Below are 20,130 nucleotides of genomic sequence, written 5' to 3'. Positions count from 1 at the left end.
TTTGGTTACCTTAAGTTTTTGTGGTTTTTATATCTAGCCTACCTAACTTGATTGGGAAAAAGTCTTTGATATTGCCGTGGTTGTTGTTGTAGATCCAGATGAATCGAAAGATTACATGTTCTGTTCGGGAAGAGATTATAGAAGTTGTATTCCAAGCGTAGGGGCGAGGCAGGGGCATTGAAGGCGAGCGCCATGTACGCGCATGAGAGCGCGATGGACGTGCACGAGATCCCCTCCCCTTGTATCTATGCACTGTGTCCCCACCTGTCATCTGCTGCTGCGGCGTATCCGTCCCTTTATAAAGCGGCCCACCTGTTAGGGGTACACGATGAAATGCTACGAGTGAGAGAGACTGCGGGTCAAACGTGCCACGACGGGATCATACCCAACGCGGCCCCATTTGTAACTGCCATTATAATGGTCAATGCCATTGACCAGACAACAACATCCGTTTGAGAGTTTGCGAGAGTTTCAGACAAGGGCTTAACAAATGCGATAAAAAGTTTAAAAGTGTAGGAAAAATCGAGTAGAGCTGACAAAGCTTGAGGCCACAGAAATAGAAAGGTCAATTTAAAATGGTTCAATTGTAAAATAGTTTAACTTTAAAATAATTCAAATTCAAAATTACTTCAATTAAGAAAAACGTTTAAGTTTAAAATCTGTTCAAATATGAAATTTGTTCAAGTCAATTCGTGGAAATAAACTCGCAGCACAGCTGGCTGCGTCCGTCGCTCAAATGCCGTCGTGCGCTGCGCTGCGCAGCAGCTGGCCGCAACGGGTGTCCCGTATTACGGGAGCCCCTATAACGCGCCCGTGTGCGCGACCGAACAGGAGCGCGCCCGCGCGTGGCGCCGTGTGGGCCGCGACAATTCGACCCAGCATGAGCCTCTGAGGTACGTTTCTTCTTCTTTTTTTCTGTTTTTAATTACGAAAACTGTTCTGATTTTGAATCTGTTTAAATTAAAAAATGTTCAAATTTCAAAAATGTTCAAATTCAAAAACTGTTCACATTCGAAAATTGTTCAAAATCCATAATTGTTCAAACTAGAAAATTGTTCAAACTCGAAAATTGTTCAAACTAAAAAATTGTTCCTAGTTCGAAAATTGTTCAAAGGAAAAAATTGTTCACAGTTTGAAAAATGTTCAAAGTCAAATTGTTCAAAATTTGAAAATTGTTCGAACTAAAAAATGTTCAAAGTTTGAAAATTGTTCGAACTAAAAAATGTTCAAAGTCAAAAATTGTTCAAACTTTAAAAAAATTCAAATTTTAAAAACTGTTCATATTTGAAAACAGAAAAAAAATGAAACAGAAAAGATGAAAACAGAAAAGTGAAACAGAAAAAATGAAAACAGAAAAGAGAAAAACGAAAAAACAAAAGAAAAGAAAACCGAAAATCCTAATAAAACCCGCCTGAAACAGCTATCCAAGCTTAAGTGGGCGCGGCCCACACGGCGCCACGCGCGGGCGCGCCCCCGTTCGGTCACGCACACGGGAGCGTTATAGGGATTCGCCGTATTACACGCTCATTCACCCGCGCGCTGGGCCAGGCCCACGTATCGTGAAGGCATGAGCAACGCGAGCGGGCCGAGCTTCCGACTCGTTCGAGGCGATGCATAGGGAGACCCCATCGGCCCGGCCCACATGATACACGTGCCCTTCCTCCCATCCCCTTTTTCTTACCCCTAGCGCAAGAAGAAGCTGCCTTCCCCCCCCCCCCCCGAACCTAAGCGAGAGAAATCCGAGCGAGCCCCTCCTCCTCCCCGGCGAATCCCTCCTCCCTGAGTATCCAAAGCGCGAAATGTCGAAGGTTTCGTCTCCCGGTGGCGGCGCCCTCACCCTGGGCACCAAGCGCCCTCCCGGCGCACCCGGACTCGGCAGGGGCCGAGAGTTCCTCATCCTCATCGCAGGGGCCCTTGCCGTGTTCGTCATCCTGTACGGACTCAGCTGCTTCATGTGAGCTTGCTGCACCTTCACTTGTTGCTGAGGGGAGAGGCGCGAGAGAAAGGGAGGGTGTTCGTTTGCTCTGAAATGAATCTGGCTTGTTGGTGATGGCATCCACGGTAATTTTGTTAGTCTTCTCGTTCTGTTTACGCTTCTTGGTGCGACTTTGAGGAAACAACAATTCCTGAAAAGATGGAGTTGTTTCAGTGGTAGATAGGCGATTAATATATGTTAGAGTGGGTTGTGATGTTCGTCAGCCACATGCATAGATTCAGTCTTTGCTTTAGCCTTTGTGCATTTCACACGGTCACGCCTACAAAAATAATAATGGTTAGAACGAGAACTAGCAACAGTAAATCTAATGGAAGGAATAATGTCACAGTTTGAAACCCTGAACAAAAGAACGCCCGTGGCAAGCGTTTGTCTCTATAAATAAGTTATCAAGCCAGTTTATTTATACAATGACTCAATGGATTTTGTTAAAAAATGGACATCAGAAAGATTAAAGTTGAGAAAGAGGAAAATATGTCATAGGCCTGGTACTTTATGCTATGGTAAAACAGAATCAAGTTATACAAATCAAGCATGATATGGTGAAGGAACAATACCAGTCGCCTTTAAGGGGAACTAAGTTACTAGCATTTTCCTTAGCTTCTCCACTACCTATTTGACAAGCTGTTTCAAAATGAACATGCTGCCATCCTTCTTTGACTGCTTCAATAATTGCATCTCTAAAAGCGAGTGTTTCAGCTGTCAGGGGATTTTGAATATTGTCGTATCCCCTTGCAGCAGCTAGCACAAACTCACCATCAGATATTCTTGCCACGACGCCGGTAGCAGCATGAGTAGATCCTGCATCATAGGCTTCATCAAAGTTAATTTTTGTGACCCCACTAATAGGAGCAGACCACTTTGCATTTTTTCCCAGCAGTGGGTTTCGAGCTTTCACAGTAATCAAACATGTTTGATGAACAACCTCTTTAACCCAAATTCCAAGATGTCGATGGTAGAGGCTAGGGTTCTACCAGGTCTCGGACGAAGGTTGTAGGGGTGGAAGTGAGGGCGAAGGAGTTGGGGGCGCTGGCGCCGGCGGTGCGCCGTCGCTGCGCGGGTGAGGAGGAGGCGGCGCTAGGGCAGGAGGCGGCTAGGGTTTGGGGTCTCTCAGGGAGACGACAGTTTAATACTGTTTATTTTCTGATTAATCATGAAGGGGTACATATGTTTATATAGGAGGACAGCCTCCTCTAAACCCTAGATAACTTGGGCTAAGCCCATAACTAGCCACTAGTGGGCTTCTTACGGCTATACGTAAGACCGACCATAACATCTCTCCCCGCCTTCTCAAACAGCTCGTCCTCGAGCTGAACTTCTGAAAACTGCTGGCGGAAATCATCAAGCTTCTCCCAAGTCGCTTCTTCCTCCGGCATGCCTGTCCAATGCACCAAGATGTGCCACACACTGCGGCGCTGCTGCGCCTGCATCACTCGGGACACAGTTGCAGGAGCGGGCGTGAGACGTCCATTCGAAGTAGGAGGAAGAGCTGGTGGCGCAGTAGGCGGGTCGCCACGGTAGGCCTTCGGGAGGCCCACGTTGAAGACGTCATGGAGGCGAGACCCTGGAGGTAGCTCAAGGCGGTAGGCAAGCGTGCCAACACGCTCCAGCACACGAAAGGGGCCGGCGTAGCGAGGCCCCAACTTGCGCTTGGAGCGCGGGTCCAAAGACTGGGCCGTCCCGTGGAGGAGGCGCAACCACACCCAGTCGCCCATCGCGAACTCCGCCTCGCGATGATGCGCATCATAGTACGTCCGAGCCAGCTGCTGTGCCTGAAGAAGTCGCTGGCGCACCTCAGCCAGTATCTCGTCGCGGGTACGGAGCAAGTCGTCCGCCGTGTCAGTCCGCGCCGTGCCAGGCGCATATGGAAGCATCGCTGGAGGTGGCCGCACATAGACCACCTCGAAGGGCGTGGTGTTCACGCGGAGTGATAGGAAGTGTTGTAGCAGTACTCCGCCCATGCCAGCCAGTCCACCCAAGCTCGTGGACGATCTCCAGTAATGCAGCTCAGGTACATGGCGATGATCTTGTTGACGACCTTGGACTGGCCATCCGTCTGGGGATGAAACGTCGTGCTCATGCGGAGCTTCACGCCCACCAACCCAAAGAGATCCCGCCAGATGTGGCCCGTGAACACAGGGTCACGGTCACTGACGATGGAAGATGGGAAGCCGTGGAGGTGGACGATGCCGTTGAAGAAGGCGCGTGCCACCGAAGCAGCCGTGTAGGGATGACCGAGGACGATGAAGTGCGCGTACTTGGAGAAGCGATCAACCACCGTGAGGATGACGGACTTGCCGCCAACCTTCGGCAGCCCCTCGATGAAGTCCATGGAGATGTCCGCCCACACCTGGGAGGGCACGTCCAGCGGCTGCAGTAGACCCGCCGGCCTGAGTGTCTCCGTCTTGTTCCGCTGGCACGTCACACACGACCGCAACCAGTCGCGCACCAGGGCGCCATCCCCAGGTATGTAAAAATCAGCGCGGAGACGGTGAAGGGTCTTCTGCACGCCCTCGTGTCCAGCAGAGTGCGCCAAGGCCAAGGCCTAGTGGCGCAGGTCGCCATGATCAGGCACGAAGATGCGGTGGCCATGGAGGAGCAGCCCCTCGTCCACGCGCCACGGCGCGGCCAGCTCGCCATCGGCCAGGCGCTGGCGCAGTTGCTGCGCGTCCGCGGCCGTCGAAGTAGCGCGGCGGATGTCGTCGATGAAGGCGAAGGATGGCCCGGAGTGGATGCAGAAGACCGCGCCTACTGTGGGGGCGTCGGTCACGTCGTCGGCGTCACGGCGGGACAGGGCGTCGCCGACCGTGTTGAGGCGACCGAGGCGGTACTCTACGACGAAGTCGAAGCCGAAGAGCTTGCTGATCCACTCATGCTGCGGCACGGTGGAGAGGCGCTGATCCAGCAAGAACTTCAGGCTGTAGTGGTCCGTGCGCACACGGAATGTCCGGCCCAAAGATAAGGCTGCCAGTGGCGCACCGCCTGGACCAGCCCGATCAGCTCACGCTCATAGGCGGCGAGCTTGTGATGACGCGCGGCGAAGGGACGGTTGAAGAAGGCCAGCGGCCCCTCGCCCTGGTGGAGGACAGGGCCGCAGCCGATGCCAGAGGCGTCGCAGTCCACCATAAACGGCGCGTCGAAGTCCGGCATCTGGAGGACGGGGCCCGTCGTGAGCGCCCGCTGTAGGGCGGCGAACGCCGTAGGCGCCTCCTTGTCCCAAGAGAAGGTGTCGCGGCGAAGGAGGCGTGTGAGGGGCGCAACGATGAGGCCGAAGTCCTGGATGTACTTCCGATAGTACCCCGCGAGGCCCAAGAAACCGCGAAGAGCCCGCGGCGACTGCGGAGTCGGCCACGCAGCAACAACAGCGACCTTGTCCGCGTCCATCGCGACACCGTCCGCCGAGACGACGTGGCCCAGGTACGCGACGGAGGTCATGCCAAACGAGCACTTTGAGCGCTTGAGATGAAGACGATGCGCTCGAAGCTCGTTGAAGATGATGGCCACGTGCTGCAGGTGCTCCGCCCAGGATGCGCTGTAGATAAGAATATCATCAAAGAAAACAAGCACAAAGCGGCGTAAGTAGGGGCTGAGCACGTCGTTCATCAGGGCCTGAAAAGTCGCCGACGCGTTGGAGAGGCCGAACGGCATCACCAAGAACTCAAAGTGGCCATGGTGAGTGCGGAACGCCGTCTTTGCGATGTCGTCCGGGTGCATCCGCACCTGATGATAGCCCGAGCGCAAGTCGAGCTTGGTGAAGAAGCGCGTGCCGTGTAGCTCGTCTAGGAGCTCATCCACTACGGGGATGGGGAACTTGTCCTTGGACGTCATGGTGTTGAGGGCGCGGAAGTCGATGCAGAAGCGCCACGTGCCATCGGCCTTACGCACAAGGAGCACCGAAGAAAAGAACAGTGAAGTCGAAATCCGAATGATGCCCTGCGCGAGCATGACCGCCACCTGACGCTCGAGCTCGTCCTTCTGCAGCTAGGGGTACCGGTACGGACGAACGGTGACAGGCGCCATGTTCGGCAGCAGGTGGATGCGGTGGTCACAGGGCCGCGAGGGAGGGAGGCCCTGTGGCTCGTCGAAGATGTCGTTGTGCTGCTGTAGTAGGTCGGCCAGGAGGGGGTGCGCCTCGTCGAGGGCGGCGGCCATCAGGTGGAGCTGCCAAGATGCGCCGGTGCTGCCAAGGCCCGTCCAGTGCACGCGGCGGCCGCCCTCGCACCAGAAGATGAGGGACAGCACGTCGAGGTCCCACCGTATGGGATTAGCGTCGCGAAGAAGCCATAGTATGTTTTATTCCTCGATGACTGTGATCTTCTGGCTGGCTGCAATGATCCCTAGGGTGCGAAACTCCCCCGATGACTGTGATTTTCTGGTTGGCTCCGATGATCCCTAGGGTGCAAAACTTCTAGACTCGCGCATGGCGTTCTGTCGTGGGTGGCTCGCCGGTCTAAGAGCATGAGGTGTCTGTCGATCGATTGGGGCGCGGAGCATGAGTTGTCGTCGTGGGCGCCTCCGTAGCGTTGGCAGTGTGGCGTTCAGGTGCTTGGTCGCCTCAGTGAGGAAATCTCCGAGCGTCCACGTCTTCGGTGCGCGCTGGCGTGAGCGGCTGATGGTGATCTGTGGCGACATCCAAGTCTTGGACGCATAAGGAGATGGTGTCAGAGCCAGGGTCTGCGTGCCATCCGTCACGGGCTGGGCCTCTCGCATGGGGTTGAATCCTCGCTGACGACATTTGAATCGCGCTGGGCCATGGGCCGGTGGAGGATCGTCCTTTGAGGTTGTGGGCTTCTCGCGTGTCTTTGGCCCATCTTTGCTGGCGCTGTTTGTCAACTCTAACGTCGTGGAATGGTCAACACAAGCTGCCAAACCGGCGGCAGGGACATAGATGGGCGAGGCATCGCTTTTCACTGACAATGGATCCGCCTCAGGGCTCGTGTTGTGTCCTTAGGATAACAAATCGGGCACGACAGCGACCGAAGCCATTGGGGTCGTTGGCGAACGAATGGCAGAAGCTACCAAACCGGCAGCAGGGACAATGGTGGGCGAGACATCGCTTTGCCTGACAAGGGATCCGCCTTCGAGCTTGTGTAACGTCCATAGGATAGAAAATTGTGCACGACGCTAATCGAAGCCGGTGGGGTTGTTGGCGAGTCTGATTCCTGCCTCGCGGTGGGAGTGGTCATTGCAGTGTGGTCGAAGGTTCGCTTTGCCCTAGGCAGGAGGGAAAAAGAGCAAACGGGGAGGCCCTAGGTGTCTCGGGGTCGTTGGTGCCAGGCGTGGAGGACGATTTTGTTGGCGTGGGGGCCAAGATGTCTCCGTCTCTTGCTGGGCTCCTTGTCCGAGAGCGCTTTTTGGCGCTTTTCCTGTTTTCTTTTTTGGCATGGTGACAAGGGCGACAGGCCCCACGCTATCCAAGCCATGGGTCCATCTAACTTTCCGTGCTCGTTCCACGGCGGCCACGACGCATGTTTGAGCCGCCGTCGATAACAGCCACTTCGGCCACCCCATCATCGCACACTCCCTATACTTTTGGGATTAGTGTTGAACCTAAATAAGTGTTATTTGGTGTTTACGTTGAGCATGAATATGATTTGATCATGTTTATTGTAATACGGTTATTCATTTAAGTAAGAGAATAAATTGTTGTTCTGTTTACATGAATAAAACCTTATATGGTTACACACCCAATGAAAATAGTTCGTTGGATCTCGATCGTACTAATACACATAATCATAATATTGAAACCAAAAGATGCAAAGTTAATAATGATAGTGCAACTTATTTGTGGCACTGCTGTTAAGGTCATATTGGTGTAAAGCGCATGAAGAAACTCCATGCTGATGGGCTTTTGGAATCACTTGATTATGAATCATTTGATGCTTGCGAACCATGCCTCATGGGCAAGATGACTAAGACTCCGTTCTTCGGAACAATGGAGCGAGCAACAAATTTGTTGGAAATCATACATACTGATGTATGTGGTCCGATGAATATTGAGACTCGTGACAGGTATCATTATTTTCTGATCTTCACAGATGATTTGAGCAGATATGAGTATATCTACTTGATGAAACATAAGTCTGAAACATTTGAAAAGTTCAAAGAATTTCAGAGTGAAGTGGAAAATCATCGTAACAAGAAAATAAAGTTTCTACGATCTGATCGTGGAGAAGAGTATTTGAGTTATGAGTTTGGTCTTCAGTTAAAACAATGTGAAATAGTTTCACTACTCACGCCACCTGGAACACCACAGCATAATGGTGTGTCCGAACGTCATAACCGTACTTTATTAGATATGGTGCGACCTATGATGTCTCTTACCGATCTACCACTATCGTTTTGGGGTTATGCATTAAAGACAGCTGCATTCATGTTTAAAAGGGCACCATCTAAGTCCGTTGAGACGACACAATTTGAACTGTGGTTTGGCAAGAAACCAAAGTTGTCGTTTCTTAAAGTTTGGGATTGTGATGCTTATATGAAAAAGTGATAGAGGCAAAGGTGTCCCGATGTTTCGATGAGATGGTGGCTATCGTTTTCTGTGGGAGTCGACCTTGACGATCCGACTACGAACGTGCGAGACGTCGCGCCTTAGCAATCGCTAAACCAACTTCCGAGGGGTTATTGACCACGCCGGAGCACGATCAACCTGACCACGAGGGCCTGTTTCCTGCGAGCAAACGAAGAACAAGCAAGAAACTGAGATTGCAATCGGGATATTGCGAATATAAGATGAAAGCTTTATTGATCAAGGTGGGGTTCTGTGACGTCTTGGTCTGGTCATTGGACACAAACGAAGTACGCGAAGTTGCAGCTATGGCGAACTTTTAATCTAAACAAAACCCAAAGTCCAAACGACGCCCTAAGGGCTGTATATATGGAGGAAGAGAGGGGAATTTCGTGGCCCTTGAGGGTGGGGTCCGAAACCATCCCTAACTCTTGTTTCCCCACACATACGGACTCTAAAAATAGCCTATACTTAAGTATTTCGAAATTACATGGGCCTGGCCCATTAATAAGGTGACGCAGCACCTAGAATAGCCTATGGACGAATATTATGAAGTGGCATCTTGTATATTTCGTCCATGGCTTCATGCACTCCTTATGGCGGCTTCAAAGTCCTGAAATCATCACTTGTAACTCCGTTCTTGATCCCCTTGCGCATGCCATCAACTCCATGCGTGTTCTTGCTCCAATGTTCATCCTTCTCCAAGCTAGGCCCTTCATTTGAAAGCAAAACAAATGTATCCAATTTAGGCAGCATCATAATCTCATGAACATTAGAATCATTACCAAGAAACGAAAGTACCTGGTAATTTAATTGGCGTGCGCGAGCCCTAGTAATTGGTCCAGTATATGTAATAGTAGGGGCTGTGGGTGTAACAATGGTATTGATGTCCTCATCATCCTCCCCTTCTTGAAATGAAGTCGTCCTCGACGGAAGCGCATCTTCCTCACCCAAATAAGGCTTCAAATCTGCAATGTTAAAAGTGGGACTAACCCCAAAATCTGCAGGTAGCTCAAGTTTATATGCATTATCATTTATTTTCTCTAAAACCTTAAAAGGACCATCAGCACGTGGCATTAGCTTTGATTTGCGCAGATTAGGAAATCTATCTTTACGCAAATGTAACCAAACAAGATCTCCAGGTGCAAACACAACATGTTTTCTACCCTTATCTCCAGCAAGTTTATATTTAGCATTCATACGCTCAATGTTTTCCTTAGTTAACTCATGCATTTTTAAAATCAATTCAGAACGTTCTTTAGCATCAAAATTAACCTTCTCCGAAGATGGAAGAGGCAACAAATCAATAGGTGCACGAGGTAGGAAACCATACACAATTTCAAAAGGGCACATCTTAGTAGTAGAATGCAATGAACGATTATAAGCAAATTCAATATGAGGCAAGCATTCTTCCCACATTTTCTTGTTATTCTTCAAAACAGCCCTAAGCATAGTAGACAATGTTCTATTGACTACTTCAGTTTGTCCATCAGTTTGGGGGTGACAAGTAGTACTAAAAAGCAGCTTAGTCCCCAACTTAGCCCATAAACATCTCCAAAAGTGGCTAAGAAATTTAGTATCACGATCTGAAACAATAGTATTTGGCACACCATGTAAGCGAATAATTTCACGAAAGAACAAATCAGCAACATTAACAGCATCATCGCTTTTATGACATGGTATAAAGTGTGCCATTTTCGAGAACCTATCCACGACAACAAATATGCTATCCCTCCCCTTCTTTGTTCTAGGTAAACCATGAGGATTGAGTCGTGACTTAGCTCTTTGACATGTAGTGCAGCGAGCAACAAAACGCTCAACATCCCGTCTCATCTTTGGCCAAAAGAAATGTGTAGCAAGTATATCCTCCGTCTTCTTGACGCCAAAGTGTCCCATTAATCCTCCTCCATGCGCCTCCTGCAACAACAAAAGACAAACGGAGCTAGCTGGAATGCATAGCTTGTGAGCACGAAACACAAATCCATCGTTAAGAACAAACTTGTTCCAAGTTCTCCCTTCCTTACAATTCTGCAATACATTCAGCATCATTAACATATTGATCCTTGATGGTCTCCAAACCAAATATTTTAAAGTCAAGTTGTGAAAGCATAGTATAACGACGAGACAAGGCATCAGCAATAACATTTTCTTTACCCTTCTTGTGTTTAATCACATAAGGGAAAGTCTCAATGAATTCAACCCATTTAGCATGTCGACGGTTCAGTTTTGCTTGACTTTTAATGTGTTTCAAAGATTCATGATCAGAATGTATAACAAATTCCTTGGGCCATAAATAATGTTGCTATGTTTCTAAGGTCTAATTCTTTATCATAAGTAGAATAGTTCAGACTAGGCCCACTCAATTTTTCAGAAAAGTATGCAACAGGTTTTCCATCTTGTAATAACACACCTCCTAATCCAATTCCACTAGCATCACATTCAAGCTCAAAAGTCTTATTGAAATTAGGAAGTTGGAGTAAAGGAGCATGTGTCAACTTATCTTTCAATACCGTGAAGGCTTCTTCCTGTGCGGTACCCCAAACAAAAGGTACATCCTTCTTTGTAAGCTCGTTGAGAGGTGCAGCAATGGTGCTGAAATCTCTCACAAAACGCCTATAGAAACCGGCGAGGCCAAGGAAACTCCTCACTTGTGTGACCGTTTTGGGCTGCGGCCAACTCTCAATAGCTTCAATCTTGGCTTTATCAACTTCAATTCCCTGTGGAGTAACAACATAGCCAAGAAAAGATACTCGGTCGGTGCAAAAGGTGCACTTTCCAAGGTTACCAAACAAACGTGCATCACGTAGAGCAATAAAAACAACACGTAAATGTTCCAAATGTTCCTCCAAAGATTTGCTATAAATCAATATGTCATCAAAGTAAACTACCACAAATCGTCCAATGAAAGCACGTAAAACTTCGTTCATTAACCTCATGAAAGTACTAGGTGCATTAGTTAACCCAAAAGGCATGACTAACCACTCATATAATCCAAACTTAGTTTTAAATGCTGTTTTCCATTCATCTCCCAATTTCATACGAATTTGATGGTAACCACTACGCAAATCAACTTTGGAGAATATTGTAGAGCCACTCAATTCATCAAGCATATCATCTAGCCTAGGAATAGGATGACGATAACGAATAGTAATATTATTAATGCCTCTACAATCAACGCACATACGCGACGTACCATCCTTTTTCGGCACTAAAATGATAGGAACAGCACAAGTACTAAGGGATTCGTGTATATAACCTTTGTCGAGCAGTTCTTGTACTTGACGCATAATCTCCTTCGTCTCCTCTGGATTGGTACGGTATGGTGCACGGTTGGGTAGCGAAGCACCGGGAATTAAGTCAATTTGATGCCCAATCCCTCGAATAGGTGGTAATCCCGGTGGCACGTCTTGTGGAAAGACGTCAGCAAACTCCTGCAAAATGTTAGTGACAGCAGGGGCCAAAGAGGAAGGCACGTCCTCGAATGAAAATAATGCCTCTTTGCACACAAAAGCATAGCAAACAGATTTGCTGAAATCTAGCTCATCAATATCAGATTTGGTTGCAAGTAAACATGCACTTTTCAATTTAATTTCAGAAACAACAGTAGATGGTTTATTATTAGGCTTCATTTGGTGCTCAAATTCTTTCGCCACAATCTGATTTTCACTCTTATTTGTCTCCTGTTTTGCTTTATTAGCTCTATTAATATCATCTTTCAAAATGGAATCAGGAGTCATAGGAAGCAAAGTAATATTTTTATCGTTATGAACAAGAGTATACTGATTGTTTCTACCATGGTGCACAGAATTTTTATCAAATTGCCATGGTCTACCAAGTAATAAGGAACATGCTTGCATAGGTACCACATCACAATCAACATAATCAGCATATGTAGAGATACTAAAATGCACACGAACAGTATGTGTTACCTTAACCTTGCCGCTGTTGTTGAACCATTGGATGTAGTAAGGATGTGGATGTGGTCTTGTGGTGAGAGATGGCTTCTCCACCATCTCCATGCTAGCCAAGTTATTGCAGCTCCCTCCATCTATGATCACGCGAACAGAACGTTCCTTCACAACTCCCTTTGTATGGAACAAATTATGTCTCTGATTTTGCTCAGCTTGTGTAACCTGCACACTCAAAACACATTGAGCAACTAAACATTCATACCTGTCCGCATCTTCAGGAGCCATGTATTGCGTCTCATGATCAGAATCGTCTCCACCGTGTTCGTCACGTGTAATAAGAGCCAAAGTCTCCTCATCATAGTCACTAGCGGACTCATACCCACCATCCTCAGTAACAATCATCACACGCTTAGATGGGCATTCTCTCGCATAATGACCTCCACCCTTGCAACGTCGACAAATGATATCATGTGTTTGCCCTGTTGATGCCATGGATGAAGAAGAGCTCTTTGCAGGCCCAGAAGGTGTGCTCTTGGCAGATAGTGGTGATTGTGCCTGCTTTATTGTATCACGGTTGGAGGTGGCAGCCGACGGAGGCGCCGGTGTAGCAGAACGTGTGGAAGTAGATGATGCACGTGGTGTCCATGAAGAAGGTCGACCTGCAGAAAAGTTAGTCCGCGCCAATGCCTGTCGATCCTGCACTTCACGTTCAGCTTTACAAGCAAGATGGAATAAACGAGTGATATTAGTATACTCCTTATACTCTAGAATCGTCCGAATCTCTCTATTTAATCCACCCATAAAACGTGCAAGCATAGCTTCATTCTCCTCAACAATACCACATCTAATCATGCCAGTTTGTAATTCCTGATAATATTCTTCTATAGAATTTTTTCCCTGTCTTAAGCGCTGCAATTTTTGAAGTAATTCACGTTGATAATATGGTGGAACCCAACGAGTACGCATAGCAGTTTTCAAAGCAGCCCAAGTAGCAGGAATGGGATATAATCTACAATGCTCAGACCACCAAACACATGCAAAACTAGTGAATGCACAAACAGCAGCAGGAACACGTCTCTCCTCGGGATATTGTAAACATGTAAATCGTTGTTCAGTTTCTAACTCCCAAGTAAGATATATATCAGGAACATATCTACCCTCAAATGGTGGAATATTCAATTTTAGTTTAGGGAGATGGTCATGATCTCGTACCTGAGGGTGAGCCCTACCATTGCCATTATTTGCATGTGGACGACCTGATGGTTGCTGTGCTGGTGGTGGCACGTAGTTCTGATTTTGATCAACCTCATCCTCGTAATCGCCAGCAAAATCATCCTCCTCCGCATCAGCAGCAGGAGCCACAGAAGTAGCAACAGCAGCACCAACAGTTTGGCCAGGTGCAAGAGGGAGACGGCTCGCTCGGCGGAGGGCTGTTTCACGATGTGTAGGTAGTCGTCGTTGTTGTTGTTGTAGAGGTGCGTTAGGTGCAGCCGGTGGTGGTGGTGGAAGACGCGCGAGCAATTCATTAAACCTGTTATCGAGCTTTGTTTCGAACGTCTTCTCCATGTCATCTATCTTCTCCATGGCCTCTTCAAATCTGTTTAGCACATCCTGCACCTGTCCATTCATCATTTGCTGAAATTTATCATGCAACTCCTGATTCGTCATGTTCTCCCAGTCAGTCTCGTCGGCTTGTGATCCTGCCATGGTTAGCAACAGTAGAAAACACACAAGAATATGATCCTACAGAATACTAACAAGAGGTGGTGGTGGCGGGTGTCACAAATCCGTCAAGCAAATCTCAAATTCTTACCAGTTCTTACCCAGCAGCAGGCGGTGATCGGCAACCGTTGTAGTCAAAACTCTCAAAAGCTTGGATAGAGCGATTGCCAGGGAGAGTCAAACGCACGACGTAGAGGTATGTGGAGCTGGGAAGGCTTATAGTATGGTAGCAAAAAGGGTCAGCAATAATCAATTCAGAGATGCAAAGTTGAATAAACGCTCAACGACGGTACTGTGCTGGTCCTAGGCTAGACCGTGCTAGAGACGCGAGCCTAGAACACTAACAAAATCATGGCGTTGCACGTAAATAAGGGAAAAGCACACTCTGGAATTTTTTTTTCGCTTTTTTTTGCGCTCCTCTTTTTTTTGCGCTCCTCTTTTTTTTGCGCTCCTTTTTTTTTGCGAAAAATTACTATAATGGCGAGTGTCTCAAAACTCTTCCCTCGTCAAACTGATAGGATGGGCACGAAAAAAAAATTCACTTTTTTTTTCGGAAATCAGGGCAGCGACGACGAAAAAGTGCGACAAAAAATCACTATGATGGCACGTGGCTCAAAAGACTCAGAAAAGCCTAAAAATAGGATAGGGAAAAAATATTTTTGCCCGTGAAAATTTTGGCCTAAAAACTGCCCGGGGGTCTCCAGACTTTTTTTTTCCGAGACCTACGCAGGCAAGGAAACACGAATCGGAATTGAGATTGATCTCAAGAACAAACCTAATATGAGAAGAACTCGGATTGGTGGTGGATATATGGTTGTGGTATATGGCAGCGGTGGTGGTATATGGTAGCGGTGGTGGTATATGGATAGAGATTGATGGTGGTATATGGATACGGATTGGTAGTGGTATATGGATATGGATTCAGAGCGGTGGCGGAGAAGCAAAAGTGGTAGATGGGCGATGATGATGGTGCGGCGGCGGCGTGACAACTTATGACCAGAACTCGAAACTCTAAAAGACTAGACTCTAAGACCAGCAACTTGACACGACGATGCAACCGCAAATTAAACAAAGCAAAAACCCTAAAAAGATTATGCAAAGGCTCAGATTGGTTCGGATATGATGAACTAACCCTAATTTTTTTGTGTGGCTTTTTCGTGGACTGTAGGTATGAAGAACAGACTCGATCTAATCTACGAAAAACTGTAAAAATCTCACCGAGCAACCTGGAAATCTGATACCACTTGATAGAGGCAAAGGTGTCCTGATGTTTCGATGAGATGGTGGCTATCGTTTTCTGTGGGAGTCGACCTTGACGATCCGACTACGAACGTGCGATACGTCGCGCCTTAGCAATCGCTAAACCAACTTCCGAGGGGTTATTGACCACGCCGGAGCACGATCAACCTGACCACGAGGGCCTGTTTCCTGCGAGCAAACGAAGAACAAGCAAGAAACTGAGATTGCAATCGGGATATTGCGAATATAAGATGAAAGCTTTATTGATCAAGGTGGGGTTCTGTGACGTCTTGGTCTGGTCGTTGGACACAAATGAAGTACGCGAAGTTGCAGCTATGGCGAACTTTTAATCTAAACAAAACCCAAAGTCTAAACGACGCCCTAAGGGTTGTATATATGGAGGAAGAGAGGGGAATTTCGTGGCCCTTGAGGGTGGGGTCCGAAACCAACCCTAACTCTTGTTTCCCCACACATACGGACTCTAAAAATAGCCTATACTTAAGTATTTCTAAATTACATGGGCCTGGCCCATTAATAAGGTGACGCAGCACCTAGAATAGCCTATGGACGAATATTATGAAGTGGCATCTTGTATATTTCGTCCATGGCTTCATGCACTCCTTATGGCGGCTTCAAAGTCCTGAAATCATCACTTGTAACTCCGTTCTTGATCCCCTTGCGCATGCCATCAACTCCATGCGTGTTCTTGCTCCAATGTTCATCCTTCTCCAAGCTAGGCCCTTCATTTGAAAGCAAAACAAATGTATCCAATTTAGGCAGCATCATAATCTCATGAACATTAGAATCATTACCAAGAAACGAAAGTACCTGGTAATTTAATTGGCGTGCGCGAGCCCTAGTAATTGGTCCAGTATATGTAACAGTAGGGGCTGTGGGTGTAACAATGGTATTGATGTCCTCATCAAAAAGTTTCATCCTGATAAGCTCAAACCCAAATCGGAGAAATATGTCTTCATAGGATACCCAAGGAGACTATTGGGTACACCTTCTATCACAGATCCGAAGGCAAGACATTCGTTGCTGAGAATGGATACTTTCTAGAGAAGGAGTTTCTCTCGAAAGAGGTGAGTGGGAGGAAAGTAGAAAACTTGATAAGGTAATTGTACCTTCTCCCTTATTGGAAAGTAGTTCATCACAGAAATATGTTCTTGTGACTACTACACCAATTAGTGAGGAAGCTAATGATGATGATCATGTAAGTTCAGATCAAGTTACTACAGAATATCGTAGGTAAACCAGAGTGAGATCCGCACCAGAGTGGTACGGTAATCCTGTTCTGGAAGTCATGTTACTAGACCATGACGAACTTGCGAACTATGAGGAAGCGATGATGAGCCTAGATTCCGCAAAATGGCTTGAAGCCATGAAATCTGAGATATGATCCATGTATGAGAACAAAGTATGGACTTTGATGGATTTGCCCGATGATCGGCAAGCCATAGAAAATAAATGGATCTTCAAGAGGAAGACAGACGCTGATAGTAGTGTTACTATCTACAAAGCTAGACTTATCGAAAAAAGGTTTTTGACAAAGTTCAAGGGGTTGACTACGATGAGACCTTCTCACCCGTAGCGATGCTTAAGTCTGTCCGAATCATGTTAGCAATTGCCGCATTTTATAATTATGAAATTTGGCAGATGGATGTCGAAACTGCATTCCTGAATGGATTTCTGGAAGAAGAGTTGTATATGATGCAACCGGAAGGTTTTGTCGATCCAAAAGGAGCTAACAAAGTGTGCAAGCTCCAGCGATCCATTTATGGACTGGTGCAAGCCTCTCGGAGTTGGAATAAAAGCTTTGATAAGTTGATCAAAGCATATAGTTTTATACAGACTTGCGGTGAAGCCTGTATTTACAAGAAAGTGAGTGGGAGCACTACAGCATTTCTGATAAGTATATGTGAATGGCATATTGTTGATCAGAGATAATGTAGAATTATTCTGCAAAGCATAAAGGAGTGTTTGAAAGGAGTTTTTTCAAAGAAAGACCTCGGTGAAGCTGCTTACTTATTGAGCATCAAGATCTATAGAGATAGATCAAGACGCTTGATAAGTTTTTTCAATAAGTACAAACCTTGACAAGATTTTGAAGTAGTTCAAAATGGAGCAGTCAAAGAAAGAGTTCTTGCCTATGTTACAAGGTGTGAAGTTGAGTAAGACTCAAAGCCCGACCACGGCAGAAGATAGAAAGAGAATGAAAGTCATTCCCTATGCCTCAGTTATAGGTTCTATAAAGTATGCCATGCTGTGTACCAGATCTATTGTATACCATACACTGTGTTAAGAGAGGGAGTACAATAGTGATCTAGGAGTAGATCAATGGACAGCGGTCAAAATTATCCTTACTGGAATAAGAATATGTTTCTCGATTATGGAGGTGACAAAAGGTTCGTCGTAAAGGGTTACGTCGATGCAAGTTTTGACACTGATCCAGATGACTCTAAGTCTCAATCTGGATACATATTGAAAGTGGGAGCAATTAGCTAGAGTAGCTCCATGCAGAGCATTGTTGACATAGAAATTTGCAAAATACATGCGGATCTGAATGTGGCAGACCCGTTGACTAAACTTCTCTCACAAGCAAAACATGATCACTTTTTGGGTCTTAATCACATAGCGATGTGAACTAGATTATTGAATCTAGTAAACCCTTTGGGTGTTAGTCACATGGAGATGTGAACCAATCACATAAAGATGTGAACTATTGATGTTAAATCACATGGCGATGTGATCTAGATTATTGACTCTAGTGCAAGTGGGAGACTGAAGGAAATATGCCCTAGAGGCAATAATAAAAGTTATTATTTATTTCCTTATATCATGATAAATGTTTATTATTCATGCTAGAATTGTATTAACCGGAAACATAATACATGTGTGAATACATAGACAAACAGAGTGTCACTAGTATGCCTCTACTTGACTAGCTCGTTAATCAAAGATGGTTATGTTTCCTAACCATGGACAAAGAGTTGTTATTTGATTAACGGGATCACATCATTAGGTGAATGATCTGATTGACATGACCCATTCCATTAGCTTAGCACCCGATCGTTTAGCATGTTGCTATTGCTTTCTTCATGACTTATACATGTTCCTATGACTATGAGATTATGCAACTCTCGTTTGCCAGAGGAACACCTTGTGTGCTACCAAACGTCACAACGTAACTGGGTGATTATAAAGGAGCTCTACAGGTGTCTCCAAAGGTACATGTTGGGTTGGCGTATTTCAAGATTAGGATTTGTCACTCCGATTGTCGGAGAGGTATCTCTGGGCCCTCTCGGTAATGCACATCACCTAAAGCCTTGCAAGCATTGCAACTAATGAGTTAGTTGCGGGATGATGTATTACGGAACGAGTAAAGAGACTTGCCGGTAATGAGATTGAACTAGGTATGGGATACCGACGATCGAATCTCGGGTAAGTAACATACCGATGACAAAGGGAACAACGTATGTTGTTATGCGGTCTGACCGATAAAAGATCTTCGTAGATTATGTAGGAGCCAATATGAGCATCCAGGTTCCTCTATTGGTTATTGACCGGAGATGTGTCTCGTTCATGTCTACATTGTTCTCGAACCCGTAGGGTCCGCACGCTTAAGGTTACGATGACAGTTATATTATGAGTTTATGCATTTTGATGTACCGAAGGTTGTTTGGAGTCCCGGATGTGATCACGGACATGACGAGGAGTCTCGAAATGGTCGAGACATAAAAATTGATATATTAAAAGCCTATGTTTGGATATCGGAAGTGTTCCGGGTGAAATCGGGATTTTACCGGAGTACCGGGAGGTTACCGGAACCCCCGGGAGGTATATGGGCCTTAGTGGGCCTTAGTGGAAGAGAAGAGAGGTGGCCAGAGATGGGCCGCGCGCCCCTCCCCCCCCCTTGGTCCGAATTGGACAAGGAGAGGGGGTCGGCCCCCCTTCCTCCTCTCTCTCCTCTCCCCCCCCTCCACGAATCCTATTCCAACTAGGAAAGGGGGGAGTCCTACTCCCAGAGGGAGTAGGACTCCTCCTGGCGCGCCTCTCCTGGCCGGCCGGCCCCCCTTCCTTGAACCTTTATATACGGAGGCAGGGGCACCCCTAGAGACACAAGTTGATCCACGTGATCATATTCTTAGCCGTGTGCGGTGCCCCCTTCCACCATAGTCCTCGATAATATTGTAGCGGTGCTTAGGCGAAGCCCTGCGACAGTAGTACATCAAGATCGTCACCACGCCGTCGTGCTGACGGAACTCTTCCCCGACACTTTGCTGGATCAGAGTCCGGGGATCGTCATCGAGCTGAACGTGTGCTAGAACTCGGAGGTGCCGTAGTTTCGGTGCTTGATCGGTCGGGCCGTGAAGACGTACGACTACATCAACCAAGTTAACGCTTCCGTTGTCGATCTACAAGGGTACGTAGATCACACTCTTCCCCTCTCGTTGCTATGCATCACCATGATCTTGCATGTGCGTAGGAAATTTTTTGAAATTACTACGTTCCCCAACACTAAGTGGACTAAACCTTTTATAGATCTGAGGGAGTAGGACTCTACATTAAAAAACTGATTCCTTCTAAAGCTATCACTTCTTGTACTCCTCCGTTCATCTTAGTTCCAGCAATCTTATCCATTGCCAATCCATGGTAAATAACTGCAGCTCACCACGGTCAAGATGTTCCTTAATTTACTCACTCATTTTTGTATTTCACATATTATCTCTATTCTTCCCCTACCGTTTTAC

General features: G+C 46.9%; 1 protein-coding gene across 1 annotated transcript in view; it reads right to left on the bottom strand.

The window, feature by feature from the left end:
- Positions 1 to 1,724: 1,724 nt before the first annotated feature.
- LOC147985952 (uncharacterized) overlaps positions 1,725 to 20,130 on the bottom strand; it is a 29,713-nt gene continuing 11,307 nt past the window's right edge. The window contains exons 3-5 of the mRNA XM_087541809.1: positions 2,551 to 2,806; positions 2,204 to 2,255; positions 1,725 to 2,126 (exon numbers count right to left, since the gene is read on the bottom strand). Coding sequence (XP_087397935.1) covers positions 1,725 to 2,126; positions 2,204 to 2,255; positions 2,551 to 2,806 — 710 coding nt within the window. The remainder of the gene's footprint in view (positions 2,127 to 2,203; positions 2,256 to 2,550; positions 2,807 to 20,130) is intronic.

Source organism: Triticum urartu, chromosome 2A, assembly GCF_056163025.1.
Source record: "Triticum urartu cultivar PI428250 chromosome 2A, HENAU_Tu73, whole genome shotgun sequence".
Classification (NCBI taxonomy): domain Eukaryota; kingdom Viridiplantae; phylum Streptophyta; class Magnoliopsida; order Poales; family Poaceae; genus Triticum; species Triticum urartu.
Note: the sequence above shows the minus strand (reverse complement) of the source record. Positions and strands in the feature narration are given on the sequence as shown.